We start from the raw sequence: 17917 nt of genomic DNA, 5'->3' as shown, positions 1-17917 counted from the left end.
GAGAAAAACAAATATAACAGAAAAAATTTAACTTAAAAAAAAAACATATTCAGACAAAGAAAGTTCTGATGATACTATTACATTTTCTTTCTTTTGATTTTTCTTTTTTCCCCTTTTCTTATCTTCTGCCTACGAAGTAATAACAAAATCCAGTAGCAGTGAAACAACTAAAGTATGTATTTATTGTGTCACCCTGTCCTCACTTGACTTTATGTTACATATCCAATATAACAGTGTCTTTTAATGTTATTTTATCCATGCTGAATATTGTGAACTCTGCAGCCTTTCACAAAGTATTTGCCTCATTGAAAGTCAGTGTACAGCTTTAGTTACCATGCTGCAAAGCTTGATTAATGAGTAGATCTTAACTGTATAGGCAACCGTTAACACAAAATGAGTTGCATGAGTATTCTAACTTGTAAAAATGCTCTGCTACTTTGTAGTTTTTCAGATGACAGGGTAGACAATCAAACAAATACAATGGTGATTATGTAATTACCAACTCTTAACGAATGCCCCAGGTATGTTTTTGACGCAACAGTGGCCCATAAACTGTTTATCACAGAAAACAAGATGACAGCATTTCACTTCAGGTATGTTGTTGATTATTACATGGTGTCCAGCGAAGGAGTCCCTGATTTCAAAATTAAATATTTCGAATACTAAGGTCAAAAGACAAGAACAATGAATGGTACATTTACTGTGAATGCTATAAGAATTTTATACGCAAGTTTTGAAATAGTTCCAAAAGGGGTAACACATAGCGCTGCACACTGTGCATCTCATACAGTATTAATGGCCATAAATCAATTCATTCTCTGCACGCAGTCTTCGTAGACACTTCAAATTTTTTCAAAACGTCCATCACTCATAGTATAGAGGAGCAGCAAATGAGCAAGAAATTTGCCATCACGTCCTGTAGCGTCTCACAAGGGGAAGGCCTCACACACGGCCAATCGAATCGGCTCAAATTTGGCAGGTCACTTGTGCACAACCTAACATGAAGGACTCTTAAGATATTTTGGGTCAACACCAGCACAATTTTGAGAAAAATCACCCCTAAAGATTATGAAGAGCAACTGACTCAAAATTGGAGGAATCGATAGATAATTGTAAATAGAGCATTTTTCATCATCAGGTATGTGGTCCGCAAATGTAAAAGTTTCTTTCCTTGATTTCTAGAAAAGTTTACAACTGCCGCTTCTGTACCCACAAGGTAAACGCTTTTCACCGATAGTGCAGTGGCCAAGGTAACTGGCTGGGAATAGGAAAACCTGGGTTTGACTCTCGAAGAAACCTAGCGGATGTTATTCTTTTCGTTTGTATTTTTCCATAACTCAATTGATAGGGATAGGAGGGTTAATAAGGTAAATAAATCAATAATGAATGATAAGTAGGCAAACTAATTTCCCTAATGTTGTGAGTTAGTAAAGTATTAAAGTTTTAAGCCTTGTCACATGAAAACCAACTCCGAGTAAGAGTGCTGCGAATTCCTCACGAGGCAACACAGATAGCCAACCACGCAACACATAGGAAAGAATGCATACTGGGAGAGTTATGTTGTCCCGGTTGCCTCTTCGTCGTATTATAGTTGTGAACCTGGAAGAGTGAAGGTGTCCAGCACGAGCCTTATAGAAATCAATTGGAAAGACTTGTTTTCTGTCATTAGGCTGCCTCGAACCTCGTGGATACACATAATGATTTTTCCATCGTTAATGCATCGAATGAAGTACATTTTGTGAATGAATACAGTGTTCTTCCGTATGTAACATATGACGAGTACTGTATGTAGTTTGTAGTAATTAGCTCGTCTGTTTATGCCGTAGTAACTAGTTCTTGTTCGTTGTATCATATCCTTCAAGTGCATAATCTGAATAATGGAGGATGTACACCCTTCGAATAGTGCTGTAATATATAGTTGGGGGCTTGTCACAGACGATGGCAAGTGCGAAGTTACTGACGCTGTTTTTTTTTAGTTTGTAAAAGACTTTCGTGGCCACTTGTTGACAAACTGCTGAACAAAAGATCCGAGACCTATTAGATCCGACGACGTACCGAAAACTAAGCGCAGATCCGACGCAGCGTATCACACGGAATACGAATCGGTTAATCAAGGCATCTTCTGTTCCGGAGGACATACAGAGATACCTGCGCAACACAGAAGCCCTACCACCTCGCCTGTATGGATTACCTAAGATCCATAAGAACAACGTTCCATTAAGACCGATTGTTAGCGCTCCTGGCTCACCGACATATAAACTGGCAAAACACTTGGCCTCTCTGCTCCAGCCGCACGTGGGGAAGACCGACACGTACGTAAAGGACTCAGGACATTTCATCGAGAAGCTGAAGAAACTAAAACTTGCACCAAACGACATCCTGGTCAGCTTTGATATTGTTTCTTTGTTTACGAAAGTGCCACTCAGTGACGCTCTGGAGCACATCGGTTCCATTTTCCCGCAAGACATCATGAAGCTCTTCCATGCCTGTCTCACCACGAGCTATTTCACGTGGAATGGCAATTTCTACGAACAGCTGGAAGGCGTTGCCATGGGTAGTCCTCTTAGTCCAGTGGTGGCCAACTTCTTCATGGAACATTTCGAAGCACAGGCACTGGACTCGGCGACTTGTAAACCTAAGGTGTGGTACAGGTACGTCGATGATACTTTCGTCGTGTGGAGCCATGGTGAAGAACAGCTCGGTGACTTCCTAAGACACTTGAACAACCTCCACGCCAACATAAAATTTACCATGGAAGTGGAAAAGGACAAAAAACTACCATTTCTAGATGTGCTGGTCACAAGGGATGGCCAAAACCTGGGACATAGCGTGTACCGAAAACCGACGCACACGGACCGATATCTGCACAAACTGTCAAACCACCACCCGAGCCAGAAAAGAGGCATGATTCAGACGCTCGTAACGCGAGCAGCACGAATATGTGAGCCGCAGCACCTTAAACGCGAAATGCAACACCTGGAAAGTGTTCTGAGGAGCAATGGGTACTCCACAAATGATATTAGAAGTGTAACAGAGCCAAACCACCGGCGAAGTAAGAAACCAGAAAAAGAAATGTCGGGTACGGCCTTTCTGCCATACATTCCCAGAGTGACGGACAGAATCGGCCGTATATTACACAAGCACGGCGTAAAGACAATTTTCAGACCGACAAGGAAGATCAAAGAATGTCTTAGATCGGCAAAGGATAAAAGGGACCCACTTGCAATGTCAGGAATATACCGCTTACCATGCACATGCGGGAAAGTTTATGTCGGAATGACTGGAAGATCAATCAACACCAGGATCAAAGAACATAAGCGACATTGCAGGTTGGGACAGGTGGAAAAATCGGCCGTGGCAGAACACGCACTGAGTGAGACCGACCAGGTACATGTAATAAAATTCACCGACACAGAAATTCTGGCTGTAGAGAAGCACTATCACACCCGCTTGTACAGAGAAGCTGTAGAAATACACAAACACGGGAACAGCTTCAACAAGAAAGAAGAAAGCCTTAAGGTAAACGGCTCCTGGCTTCCCGTACTGCAGAGAACGACCGTAGCAGGTAGCAAGAGGAGAAACGCACCGGAAATGACCGCGGAGAAGCCCTCGGACGTTGGCGCGCAAGGTACATATAGTCTGCGGCCGCGAGCCCGGCTCCAGTTCACCTCCGGCAATGGAGGGTGAAGCTTTGACAATGCCAGCCACTCGTGCTGGCGAAACGTCAGCAAAATCATCACACGAACGTCGGCCGAAGAACCCGAGACAGAAGCAAATAAGCAGTTTGTTACATCTGGTCCTTGGGTTATAAGAGAGGTCAATCGTTTAACCGACTCGTTGGAAATGTTTACATTACCTGCTCCAAATCCAAGAAACTGACGAATGTGATTTACAGAATATTTCTTGAGAATGTTTTAAAACCATACGTTTCTGATAACAAGTTTTGTCTAATACTGGATTCCTGGAGTGGACGAATTAATACTACAATATATATGATACAATGTTTATAGATGGCAAGGATCAGCCGATATGCACAGTAAAAGCAATACCACCAAACTGCACACCTATGTGCCAGCCGTGTGATGTTTATTTCTATTGCCAGGTTAAAAACTTTATTTCCAGCCTTAAAAATTGCAGTGTGATTCTGGAAACCCAGCGGGAATTGCTAAACTACACGGATGCAATAACTATTCACAGCATAATTCATAAGAAACTTTCAGCACCGATTTTTTGGGCAATGATATCGTATGCAGAGTACGCATCAAAATTAATTCCTGAAAAAGACATATTTTTAAATGTAAACCAAGTTTGTTTTCCGCCGATTCTTCAGAAGGAATAGTGTAGCTGTCGAAAGATTGCATTAATTAGATGTTATTGGTGTCGTGAGTATATTTGTTCCGAATATTTATACGACAAGTACCATCCATCTAGTTGTTCGCTGAAAAGTGCGGACATGTAACAGTGACTGAAAGAGCCATTGTAAAGTGACCTGGGGTAACATTTTAGTTGTTTACTATCCCAAGAGGTTTGAGAAATTTATTTGCCTACCTTATTATCATAATTCCTTATTGACTTATTTACCTTATTAACCCTCCTATCGCTATCAATTGAGATATGGAAAAACATAAATAAAAAGAAGAACCCAGGTTCTCCAATTACCAGCCAGTTACCTTGGCCGTTGAGCTATCGGTGCTGTCGGTGAAAAGTGTTTACCATGTGGGTACAGAAGTGGCAGTTGTAAAAGTTTTTTTCCTCGATTTCTGGAAAAGTGAAAGTATGCTTTTTCAGACTCCATACCTGACGATGAAAAATGCTCTATTTACAATTATCTACTGATCCCACCAATTTTGAGTCGCTTGCTCGTCATAAAATTTAGGGGTGATTTTTTCAAAAACGTGGGGGTGATGACCCAAAATCTCTTAGATTCCTTCATTTTAGGTCGTACACAAGCGACCTGCCAAATTTGAGCCGAATCGGTTGGTCATGTCTAAGGCCTTCCCTTTGTCAGTGAAAATGGACTCTCATGCTGCACAAATCACCTATTCAAGGTCATCCAATGTAGATGAATGGTTCCAGTCTTTTAATGTGCTCCACAAAAAGGATTCACATGGGTGTCAGATCGGATGAATATGGAGGTCAGCCCATCCTTGTATCAGTAAATTTCCAATAATCCAATGCAATGACTATTCCTAAAGTATTCATCAAAAAAGCAAAATACCTGTTTGGTGCAATCTGGTCTGACCTCATCTTGCATAAACCAATCAGGGCCCAGTTGGTCTTTCAATGCTAGCTATGTGGTGACAAACTGTACCAAAACTAAAACGCAATGTACATTAGTGATCATTTCTCAAGTGAAAAAAGGGGCCAATAATGCCTCTGCGGCATACCACAGTCCTGACAGTGACTTGGGAAGAACACAGTGGTTTCGCTTTACACAAATGGGGATTTCTGAAACCCCAAAATCGCCAGTTTTGTTTACTCACAACTCCATTCAGGTGGAAGTGTGCTTCATCTGTGAACCAGATACAGCCAACATCAAAGCCTTATACAGATCTGACCTGGTGGCTTTGGATTTTGAACAGAAACATGTGCCGGCTCCTTCCCAGTATTTTCTGTGTGGTGGAATTCTTCAAATCAGTCTCTGCTGCAATTCTTCAGATGGATTTCCCTGAATTTTGTTGAATATTGAAATTCCAGAAACTGTAGCAACGTTTTCTGGAGTAACTACAGTTTTGTCTGGAGCCAACATGCTCAGCCAGATTATTAGCAACACCATCTGTTGGTTGAAATTTGACAAAGAGCTTGTGAATGGTTTTCACCTTGGGTGACCTTCGGAACATTAAATGGTGTCTGAATACTGCACCTTGTTGCCGTAGGACTTTGTTCTAACTTGTGGTATTCCAGCACCAAAAACACATTGTTCAATGGAACACATGATTTCAACCTCTTCCTGCAGTACACTAACCTCCTTTCACGTTTCAATAGTGGAACTGATTTCTCCAAGCTATGGCACACTTATTTATAGGCACTATACATTGCGATTACAGTGCCATATGTAAGCAGCTTTTCAAACTATTTCAAAACTTCTGTATAAAATTCTCGCAGCTTTCACAATAAATAGTACATTCGTTGCACTTGTCTGTCTGTCTATCTTAGTTATTGAAACATTTAATTTTGAAATCAAAGACTTCTTCACTGGACACCTTATATGTCAACAGATGTTGAAATAACTATGATTACACCAGATGCCAAGGTAATACCATCAGAGGCCTTAGACAGCGATCATTAGGATGTTAGTAATGAACATCAGAGAAGTGAAGGAGAGAAAATGAGCAATAAACCAAGATTGGTAAATAAGAGTATGGCCACTAAAAGAAGCAGAAACGAAGAAACACTATCAGAGGAAAATATAATTAACATCCCACTGGGTGAGCTACAAAATGCCAAAAAAGAATGGAGGAGATTTCAGAACACACTGGTAGAAATGACAGACAAGGTGTGTGGAAGATCCAGTCATAGAAGGAGATACAATGAGCACCTTGGCAAAATTCTGAAGTTAAAGGATAATTTTGAGGACCAGGAAGAAGGCATTTGGAGTATAGTGTCCACAAAGGACATCAGAAGCAAGCAGTGAATATAAAGTAGAAAAGAGGGAGGTACAAAAAGTTGTCGTAAGGGAAAAGAGAAAGTGGATGGAAAAAATATACATATAGAGCATGATAGTAAAGGAAATAAGCAATTACTGTATGTTACAATAAAGAAATTGGAGAAGAGGGATGGCGAAAATGTAAAAATGGTTGAGGAAAATGGGAATGAGGGAGGAAAGGAGGAAGACCTAAAAGAACTGTGGAGATCATATTTTGATGATTTGCTGAAACCAAATGGAAAAGAGGAGACAAACTGTATAGCATTATGGCAGCTGCTTGGAAGGAAAGAAAAACTCCTGAAAACTTGAAGAAGGGAATAATTATATGAATAACTGTATCTGTTTTCAAGAAAGGAAGATGAAAGGACAGAAAAACCTGAAGGGGCATTACCCTGATGTGCCAATGTGCAAAATTCATGAGAAGATTCTGGAGAGATCAAGCCAAAAAATAGTGTAAAAGCAGCTGAGAGGAGAGAAGTATAGCTTCTGTGAGGACGATTCACAACAGGTCTCATATTTGCAGCGAGACTGCTGCACGAACACAACTATGAGTATGAGAGACATCTACTAATGGTCTTCCTGGATTAATAGAAAGCATAGAACACTGTATGCAGTAACAAAGTCTGGGAGGCACTAAGACGGAAATTTGTAGAGAAGCAGACTGTACTGAGAACAAAAGAAATGTACCGTGGAAGTGTAACTTGTTTGAGAGTGGAAGGAAGAGAACAGAAAAGTTGTCTGAAACAAAAAAGTGCACTATCTCTGTTCTTTCCATAGTGGTGGGGGATAACATGACAAGTGGCAAGAGAATACAATACAGGCAATGGCAACATTGTCTGCTGATGATTTGATGGTGTGGGAGAACAGTGATGAAAAAGTACAGAAGAAATTGGGTAACCAACAAACACCCGTCACTGACACAGAGGCAGAGCTTTCATCAGAAAGCACAGCACACCTCCACCCTGCCCTTCAAGAGTTCTCATTTGATACCACTGAATTTGCAAATGGTGGTTGTTTGGGGTCAGTGGAATGCATGGAACAGGGCACCTGGCTCAGAGCTGTCCATGAAGCAACCGATTTACGGCAGTTCATTGTGTCACTGTAGTGCCAAATGCTACTCAAATAGCTGATGCAGATGCAATAAGATGCACCAGAGCCATACGTTGAACATGATGGTCTTTCCATCAGTAGTGTTATGTGCCATCCACAACTCTGTCTTCTTGGAACCATACATTCTCGTGACCACCGCTGCCAGCAATCGAGTACAGTGGCTACATTCCTGCTAAGTCTTTCTGCAATATCACTGAAGGAATATTCAGCTTCTGATAGCCCTTTTACATGATCTTGTACAAACTCAGTGAGGTTCTGATGACATCTGTGTTGCCTTAAAGGTATTCTTGACTAACCAACTCACTACGTCCAATCTCACAGGTTACTAATGCCCACTACTGTTACATTGTGTATTTAAGGCAAACCTGATTTGCATCCTCATAGCATTACAAGTATGGGACTAGTGTGTAATTTGAAAGCCAAGAGATCATCTTTCTGATGCAGAAACACGCCTACCAACTTAATTATGTTGCACAACTCCTCCTTGGTGTTGCAATCCCCCCCCCCCCCCCCCCCCCCGGATTACTATTGCTGGTGTAGTAAATTCAAACAAGAACAGTGTTCCATGTTTGTCAACCATTTCAATAAAACTACCAGTATAATGACATATATCAATAAATGTAAAGCTTACGATATACTGCACAGAACTCTGCCCTCCTCAGATTTATCTGACACTGTCAAACTCACGTTTGCCAATGTACAATGAGTTTAATTTTTACGTATGTATGCCATTAGTAGTGTTTAAATGGCTGACAAATACACACAGTTCTTCACATGCAAGTTTACTAAGCCAGAAATCATATGCACCTAAAAATGGCAAATCACCAATATCAGCTGGCAGTGTGAAAAGAAATTACTGGGACCAAGGTGTACAATGAAAAGAAGTGAAGCGTGTAAGGGAGATAACACATGAGGAACTGGTAGCAGTGAGGATTGAGAAAAGAAAGCAATGGAACTGTATGGGCATGTGAAAGAGAAAGGACGACAAGTAGATGCCAAGGAAGATCCACAAGATGATGATGATGGAAGGCAAGAAACAATAAGAACAGGCAAAAGGATACACTATAACAAAGAATTAATTTTAGATAGATTACAAATATTCATCTTATGTCCAAACTCCTAATTAATTTTATCATGCAAATGGTAAATTATGGAAAAAACACTAACAATGACAATCAAAGCACAGCCTTTCGTATGATGATCATTTTGTCCCCAACAGAAAAATCAGATGTTTTTAAAGATCACAAATTATTACAAAGGAACACAATACAACAACCACACAACACAAAAATTTAACTAGCATTTTTGCTTGATCCATTCACGAGAGAGAGAGAGAGAGAGAGAGAGAGAGAGAGAGAGAGAGAGAGAGAGAGAGAGAGAGAGAGAGAGAGGTGAAACCCTTGCCTTTCACAGTAAATTGCTCTACTAACTGAGTTATCCATGGATGCTTCATAACTCGTTCTGATTGATGGAGGGTATAAAAAGGAGCAAATCAGGGTTAGAACAATAGTTCTGTAGAAAGTCATCAACTACATAATAAACTTCATGTGTGTGTTGAATTATAGTAGAAATCACATCTAATGATATTATCGAAAGAAGACTACAAAATCAGTACAGAACTCTTGCTACCATTTAAGGATGTTGTCAAAGAAAAATGGGTGAACAGCAGCTCAACTAGCTAGCTGTGAGATGCACACTACTATAAAATTGACTGTAAATGGGCAGCAAATTCTGATTCATGAATCACTGCTTTAGAATGTTAAAACTGTAACATTGTGCCAGTCACAAGCATACCCCCATCTTATTACAGGCGTATCAGATACTGGCTCAGCTGTAACTTGAGCACAGTTTCTATGTAGGCGCGGCTACCAACCAGCTGTCCATTATAACATGGCCATAACCACAGCTGACAACCCAAGAACAGAGCACATTCCTGAGCACAACATGTGCAATTCCAGCAGCTTCTCCACAACCCGAGTTGTCCGATTCCTTCCTCTCCAATGCCAGTCCTCCTGAATTACATACACAGGAATTGCCACTGCAACACACCCTATGACCCCATAATCCTCCCTCTGCTCCTTAACTTTACTCATCCTACACTCACACCTCCCACTTCACAGTCTTCTTCGTCCAAAGTACTCCTCCATGTCAGTGTGCCCTGCACACAACTCACCAACTTGTCACCGGAATGAGCTTACTAGTGCCACATTCCTGTTCTATGCAGTTGCTGCCTAATCAATATAATCTACCTAAAAGAAAACTTTAAACCTTCCAGAGATGAATATCATAGAGGTAAGTTCAAAAATCTTGCTCCCTCCACTTATTCCCAGCTGCAAAATTTTTTCTCTTAACTCCTCAACTATCAACTGAAGCAAATACCAAACAATGCAAAGTCCAGGATAGAATAACAATAATATTATGAAAAACGAAGATTGTTACCCACCACACAGAGGAGGTATCTAGTCTCAGACGGCCACAGTGAGAAGACTGTAGCTTTTGGACAAAAAATTATCCTTTGGATAACTGAGGGGTCACAAGACTGAATCTCAGTCGGAACACAATTTTTTCTGTTTTTTGTTTTAACCTAACCTTCACATATCAACTACGTGAGGATTTTTCAGAAACTATACACGATTCGGATTACATGTTTGACTGGTAAATAGAGTTTACAAAAAAAGTTTCTAATGTGTGTAAAAATCAAAATTTCCAATCTGTCTGTCCTACCAGTTTCAACTTACAACTGTGAAACAAGAACTTCCAAAAAAGGAAACCCTTCAAGAAGTGAGTGTTGCTCAGGAAGTAGTAATGAGATAAATATGGAAGTTACTAGAAAAGATAAGAAAACTAATAAATAAACCAGGGAACAAGTTACAGTGAAAGACATAATTATGACAGTATTGAAAACAGACAGAATGTGTAGACTGGTGAATGGCTCAGATATTGACTAAAAGAGTTCTTTGTTGGCATCCAAGAGATAAAAAAAAGTAGAAGATTAACGGAAGGTGGGTAGATGACTTTAGAAACCATAATGAGGAACACATAGCTGAAGACCATAATTCATAGAAAATTTTTGGTGAGGAAATAATCTGGAAGTGGACGGTAAATTGCTAATAACTGTGGCGTGAACAGTCTTGGGGATACAAAATCTCCTTACCTGACTACTCTTTCAATTCTGAATCTGTCAGTAATCCGATGATGCCTAATGGTAGTGATTGCAGTAACTATCGAGTCTTCCGTATAACAACACTTCCAAAGCCTTTTTTTAAGGGCTATCAGATAGCTTTCTCTAATCCACAAATCTATGAGAAAGTGCCAATTCATGCATATTATTCAATTTTGTTCATGACATGCAAAAGGTCTAGTGTGCTAAATTGGTTTTTCCCAGCTTAATTCTTTACCTCATTACTTTATTTTTAATGTGGCAGGTGGCAATTTTAGACCAACAGGTCTGTAGTTTTTATGTTGTCTGTCTTCTTTTTTGTAAAAGAGAATAAATACAGCACAGTTGCAATTTAAGGAAATATTTTGCACACATACTGCAAATAATTCTCTAAGTTCCTTTTGGATGATTTTTTCTCTGACTTTAATCATTTTTCCTGAAATAGTGTCATTCTTAGTGTTTTCTTTCTTTCCACCTTCACTGGAATTAACATTTAATCTAAAAAGCTTTTATTTTCATGATCAACTATCTGTATTTCTGATTCATATCTTGAATTATACAAACATTTAAAGAAGTCTTCAAATGTGCAACTTACTAAATGCCTTATTTGGACACCCACTGCAGTGTTACTGTACAGAACAATATTATCATTCTTCTGTCTACCAGATGTTATAACAGAATTCAGTGACACACAGTTAGAAACTGACACTATACCTTTTGAATATTTTACTGCATAGGATTTCATAATGGTTACTACAGAGGTGACTAATACAAGAAAAATAATGTAAAGGACAATATATGTTTTTACAACATCAGAACTAAAATCTGTCAAGTAACTATACTCACATTCCCTGTAACCAAAGACCTACAGGAAGTAGGAACAGGGATATGGTAACTGTAATCCCCACCATGGTCTTCAATGTAATATATGATATCCTTACTAAGTATGAAATAAACTTAGATTGTGTTGTTAATTTGCTGACTGGTTACATTAAATGCAATACCTGAAACAATAAAAACAAATTTAATAAAACACACACACACACACACACACACACACACACACACACACACACACACACACACACGTACAGAATGCCAAGAAGTACACCTGAAAAGAAAATTATTTGAGTTACAATTGGACTGGCACAATGTAATGTAAAATTAGTGTTCTTTATCATTCTTTTTCATTTACACTCATAGCAAACTTTAGACATGAGTACAAGCATACTTATGGTCCCCATACATTATGCAATGCAGGAAACAACTGTTTTCAAAGAAATCCCTTGAGAGCAAGGCCGCAAAAGGCCAATGATGATTATAGCATTCGACGGCCCACATATTGTCTATCATGCAACCAAAATATTGGCTGCTAATGCCAACAGGGGGCAGGTCTGGAGGTATCCCAATGCTGAGAACAGCATGAGGCTATGAAGTGTAGGTTGAACTGCTTAGTTGACTAGTAACTCACAACAGTGATACAGTACTACTGGTGTTGATACGAAGCAGAGCAATGGCAACAATACCTAAAGCAAATATTGCATTATATCTACAACAACAGTTGCTGAAGTTGACATTCCATCAGAAAGGAATTTCGCAGAATGAGAAAGAAGCAGCAAATGAAATATTAGTATTTTTACAAGGCTAGTCCGTGGAAAGTATGGTGTTGTATACACTCGACTGTGCAATATCCATGAGGAGTATAATGATGCTGATACATGTGTAACAAGTCAAAGTGGTACTGAAATGGGTGTCGAGCCATGTAGTTCATCATCCTTGTAAGACCAGGAACCCTAAATACTGTCTCCAGTGAAATATAGTAAAGGGCAATTGTTGCTCAAGGAGCAGTTACGAAACACAATTATGTACCTGGAAGATCATGAAGAGCATAGTAAAAAAATAAAAATTTTGTATTTGAAATAAACAAATGTATCACATCATTCATTAAAGAATTAGTCTTCAACTCTGACCAATCATGATTTGAAGAGAAAATGTATATGAAAGAAACCCTAGAAATTAGAGGTACTAAGAGAGTTGTAGCAAGATCAACTAACATCAATGTCTTAACCTATTCATATACAATTATGGTTCAAATGGCTCTGAGCACTATGGGACTTAACATCTATGGTCATCAGTCCCCTATAACTTAGAACTACTTAAACCTAACTAACCTAAGGACATCACACAACACCCAGTCATCACGAGGCAGAGAAAATCCCTGACCCCGCCGGGTATATAATTATGCTGACTGTTAATCTGGATGGTAAATTGGCTAGAACATTATTTATTGTGCTGAGAGAAGTTGGAGGCACTCTGCTCCCTTACAATTCCTCAATTCCTTCCGTGTGTGTGTGTGTCAGAGATCTTGCAAGGGCAGTAGGGAATATTTATGACACAGCAAGCAAGAGTGGGAGAATGGGCATTAAAGAACTATACAACTACAGTATGAGCACTGCCTCTGGTCAACAGCTGGTCAAAAGAACTTGCTTTTGCTTGAGTCCTGGACTTTGTATAAAAATCATACTCCTTTATAGCAAACGATCCCTTTCAAAAAAATGTGGGACATTGCAATTCATACCACCTGGAGTCACTGTACAAATTCAGCCTCAGGATATTTTTCCCCCATACCTATAAAACATTTTCACACTATCTGCAGATACGCCTCAAAGGATAACCAATTTCACGATAAGCTCCTGCATTTGGTTGCATGTCATCACATTCCATCATCTCTCATCCGCCTGTTACACCAATAGGATTCTACATGCATTCTTTAAGAGTGGATACCTAGCTGAACGTCTTGCACAATTTGTAACTCCAAAGGAGTTTGCCTTCAATCTCGATGTTGTGAACCTCTGCAATCACTGTGAAATACCATTTTCCATTTGGTGTTCACGGTGTAAGTTAATGGTTTGTTTTGAACATTTCTTAAATGTTGAAGATGTCCATTTTGTGAAGTGTAGTACATACAGCCCATATAAGGCTGACCTCTGCACCTCCTGCACGTTCATTTTCTGTTGCCCTCCTGATGCACTTGGTGAGTCATTGGCAGCTAATGTTTCTTCCGTTACAATTGACACAACACTTTCAACTGCATCTTACTAATGACTGAACTTGCGATCTCGCATTCAGGGATTCCTTGTTAGTGCAAAAACTGGGACATGTAACTGCAGTCACACTCAAAAATAATATTTAATTTATGATAAAGAATGCTCAAGAAACAACTTTTCCAGTGGCGGAAGTATATTACACACACACACACACACACACACACACACACACACACACAGATACCAACTGCTAACTATAATCATTTTGCAGGTGGTGACTGATATTAATGACATTTCATGCTTCGGATATTAGTTACACACTTATTAACCCTTTAATTGCTCTGGACGTGTAAACGCGCGTGCCTTTGTACCTGTCCCTGTGTGCTCTGAATGTGTTTACGCGTAGACACGTTCAGTACCAGGCAGAAGGATTGGTGGCACACAAACACGTTCAGAGCACACAGGGACAGGTACAAAGGTGCGCGCGTTTACACGTCCAGAGCAGTTAAAAAATTAACAATTTTAAAGTTTTGTGTTAAGCAAAAAACTACATTAACAGTATATCACATTAATGCAAAGGACCCCTCCACATACACATAAAAGAATGCCAAGTAGAGAAGTTTTGTAAATAGTGTAACCTCGGATAAAATGTTTTTCAGGTGACAAACACAGCAGGACATGTACAGAAGGAGGTCAGTTTCATCATGTAGAATGCAATGTACAAGATCTTATAACTGACATAAAATAAACATTCATACAGGAATTTTACTCACATGAGAATATGATCAACTTCAACAGTTGCAGGTCTAGAGGTCTAACATGTAATATAAAATGTGATGGCAGTCTACACTAGTTTCAGAGGTTAGTGGCTATGGAACTAACACATTAAAAAATACAGCTCCAGAGTAAAAGAAATTTAACAACTGCCACAAACAGAGCAGCATACACAAAACATTCTGAGGACAAAAGAAGTTTCTGATTAAGCACTTTTCCAGAAAAATTTATTTTTCTTTCCTCAAACTGTTTGACTGATCTCATATTTAAATATTTAGATTTCAGATGAGCCGCAGAAAATTCTAGGATATTAAAGAATGAAAAATTTTATGCACACATCTACAAGAATATGAAAGAAAGACAACCACGGGTTAATAGACAAGAAGAAGAGTATGATTGTGGGGCATACTTCACCAGCCACAGAATTAAGCAATAACCCATGTACCTTTCCTCCGAAAATTAAAAATACCAGTGCTGTTTTCCAATGTAATGGTGAATTAACGGAAGGGCTTTTCCTCTATATTTAAAGACAACCGTATCATCTGAAAATAGAACTCAACAACTTTCAAAGGTCAGTATTAGGAGTTAGTCGTATAATAGTTCAAAAGTTTTGCCCATAATGATGGGTAATAACTAAGGGAACCAAAACTAGATCATATTTATTACAGATTTAAACTAGATGTTATATGATATGCACGACTTTGAATTTTACTGTCCTGTTAATTTGGTAAAATAACTGGAATTGTAAGGCATAAAGGTAAAGTCTTAATGTTCTGTACAAACATAATTTTACTGTCATGATCTACTGCTAATGCAGGATGGATTATTAGTCTTTTGACATAAGACTTCAAACAAAATTCAACACAGATTTCGAATGAAAGTGTGACTTGGCAATTTTTCGCATTAACAACCAATTTCCAGAGATGAAAGGAGCAGTTAGTCAGTGAAAAATAAAATAAAATAAAAAAAACCAGAAGGATAAAACCCATGCAGTGCAGCAAGCCTCACTGACAAAGGTGGTGTTCATACTACTTGCAAACTGAGATTTCTGCTCAACAAAAAAAAAAGTGGCTTTGGCATGAAATCAGTGCATAATTCTATTTGTTGCCCGAAAAAGTCAAAGCAGTGCAACATAATTTCCAGTTTTCATAACTGTAAAGAGAATACTGAAAGTTTGCAAACTATGCTGACAGAAATTACAAACAGTTTCAGTTAGACTGAGGTTTAATGATAAAGCTATCTACTGCACAAAAAAAAAAAAAAAAAAAAGAAGAGTATCTATATAGTTTGGCAAAGTGAAAGTGAACCTTGCATACCATGATAAGTGTATGATAAACAGGTGGTATCATCTCCTGTTGTTGTTGTTGTGGTTTTCAGTCCTGAGACTGGTTTGATGCAGCTCTCCATGCTACCCTATCCTGTGCAAGCTTCTTCATCTCCCAGTACCTACTGCAACCAACGTCCTTCTTAATCTGCTTACTGTATTCAACTCTTGGTCTCCCTCTACGATTTTTACCCTCCACGGTGCCCTCCAATACTAAATTGGTGATTCCTTGATGCCTCAGAACATGTCCTACCAACCGATCCCTTCTTCTGGTCAAGTTGTGCCACAAACTTCTCTTCTCCCCAATCCTATTAAATACTTCCCCATTAGTTATGTTATCTAGTCACCTAATATTCAGCATTCTTCTGTAGCACCACACTTCGAAAGCTTCTATTCTCTTCTTGTCCAAACTATTTATTGTCCATGTTTCACTTCCATACATGGCTACACTCCATTCAAATACTTTCAGAAATGACTTCCTGACACTTAAATCTATACTCGATGTTAACAAATTTCTCTTTTTCAGAAACGCTTTCCTTGCCATTGCCAGTCTACATTTTATGTCCTCTCTACTTCGACCATCATCAGTTATTTTGCTCCCCAAATAGCAAAACTCCTTTACTACTTTAAGAGTCTCATTTCCTCAACATCACCTGATAACTGCCATCTGGTTTCTGTACAAATTGTAAATAGCCTTTCGCTCCCTGTATTTTACCCCTGCCACATTCAGAATTTGAAGGAGAGTATTCCAGTCAACATTGTCAAAAGCTTTCTCTAAGTCTACAAATGCTAGAAACGTAGGTTTGCCTTTCCTTAATTTTTCTTCTAATTCGTTAAGGTCAGTATAGCCTCACGTGTTCCAACATTTCCACGGAAGCCAAACTGATCTTCCCCGAGGTCAGCTTCTACTAGTTTTTCCATTCGTCTGTAAAGAATTCGTGTTAGTATTTTGCAGCTGTGACTTATTAAACTGATAGTTCGGTAATTTTTACATCTGTCAGCACCTACTTTCTTTGGGATTGGAATTACTATATTCTTCTTGAAGTCTGAGGGTATTTCGCCTGTTTCATACATCTTGCTCACCAGATGGTAGAGTTTTGTGAGGACTGGCTCTCCCAAGGCCGTCAGTAGTTCTAATGGAATGTTGTCTGCTCCCGGGGCCTTGTTTTGACTCAGGTCTTTCAGTGCTCTGTCAGACTCTTCATGCAGTTTCGTATTTCCCATTTCGTCTACATCCTCTTCCATTTCCATAACATTGTCCTCAAGTACATGGCCCTTGTATTGACCCTCTATATACTCCTTCCACCTTTCTGCTTTATCTTCTGTGCTTAGAACTGGGTTTCCATCCGCGCTCTTGATGTTCATACAAGTGGTTTGCCTATCTCCAACGGTCTCTTTAATTTTCCTGTAGGCAGTATCTATCTTACCCCTAGTGAGATAAGCCTCTACATCCTTACATTTATCCTCTAGCCATGCCTGCTTAGCCATTTTGCACTTCCTGTCGATCTCATTTTTGAGACGTCTGTATTCCTTTTTGCCTGCTTCATTTACTGCATTTTCATATTTTCTCCTTTCATCAATTAAATTCAATATTTCTTCTGTCACCCAAGGATTTCTACTAGCCCATTATATAATCTATCTGATACCTTTTAGTATCTCCAGGGTTCTTCCATGTATACAGCCTTCTTTTATGATTCTTGAACCAAGTGTTACCTATGATTAAGTTGTGCTCTGTGCAAAATTCTACCAGGCAGCTTCCTCTTTAATTTCTTTGCCCAATCCATATTCACCTACTACGTTTCCTTTTCTCCCTTTCCCTACTACCGAATTCCAGTCACCCATTACTATTAAATTTT

General features: G+C 39.2%; 1 protein-coding gene across 4 annotated transcripts in view; it reads right to left on the bottom strand.

Moving 5' to 3' along the window:
* The window catches only part of LOC126334816 (lysophosphatidylserine lipase ABHD12), a 96194-nt gene that overhangs the window by 65899 nt on the left and 12378 nt on the right, over positions 1–17917 (bottom strand). The window contains exon 2 of one of the 4 annotated variants that reach the window (XM_049997456.1): positions 11763–11920. The exons of the other annotated variants lie outside the window; for them this stretch is intronic. Coding sequence (XP_049853413.1) covers positions 11763–11827 — 65 coding nt within the window. The 5' untranslated portion in view covers positions 11828–11920. The remainder of the gene's footprint in view (positions 1–11762; positions 11921–17917) is intronic. 4 annotated transcript variants of the gene reach the window in all.

The sequence above is a fragment of the Schistocerca gregaria genome, chromosome 2, assembly GCF_023897955.1.
Source record: "Schistocerca gregaria isolate iqSchGreg1 chromosome 2, iqSchGreg1.2, whole genome shotgun sequence".
Lineage (NCBI taxonomy): Eukaryota > Metazoa > Arthropoda > Insecta > Orthoptera > Acrididae > Schistocerca > Schistocerca gregaria.
This window is presented reverse-complemented; position numbering and strand designations above follow the sequence as displayed.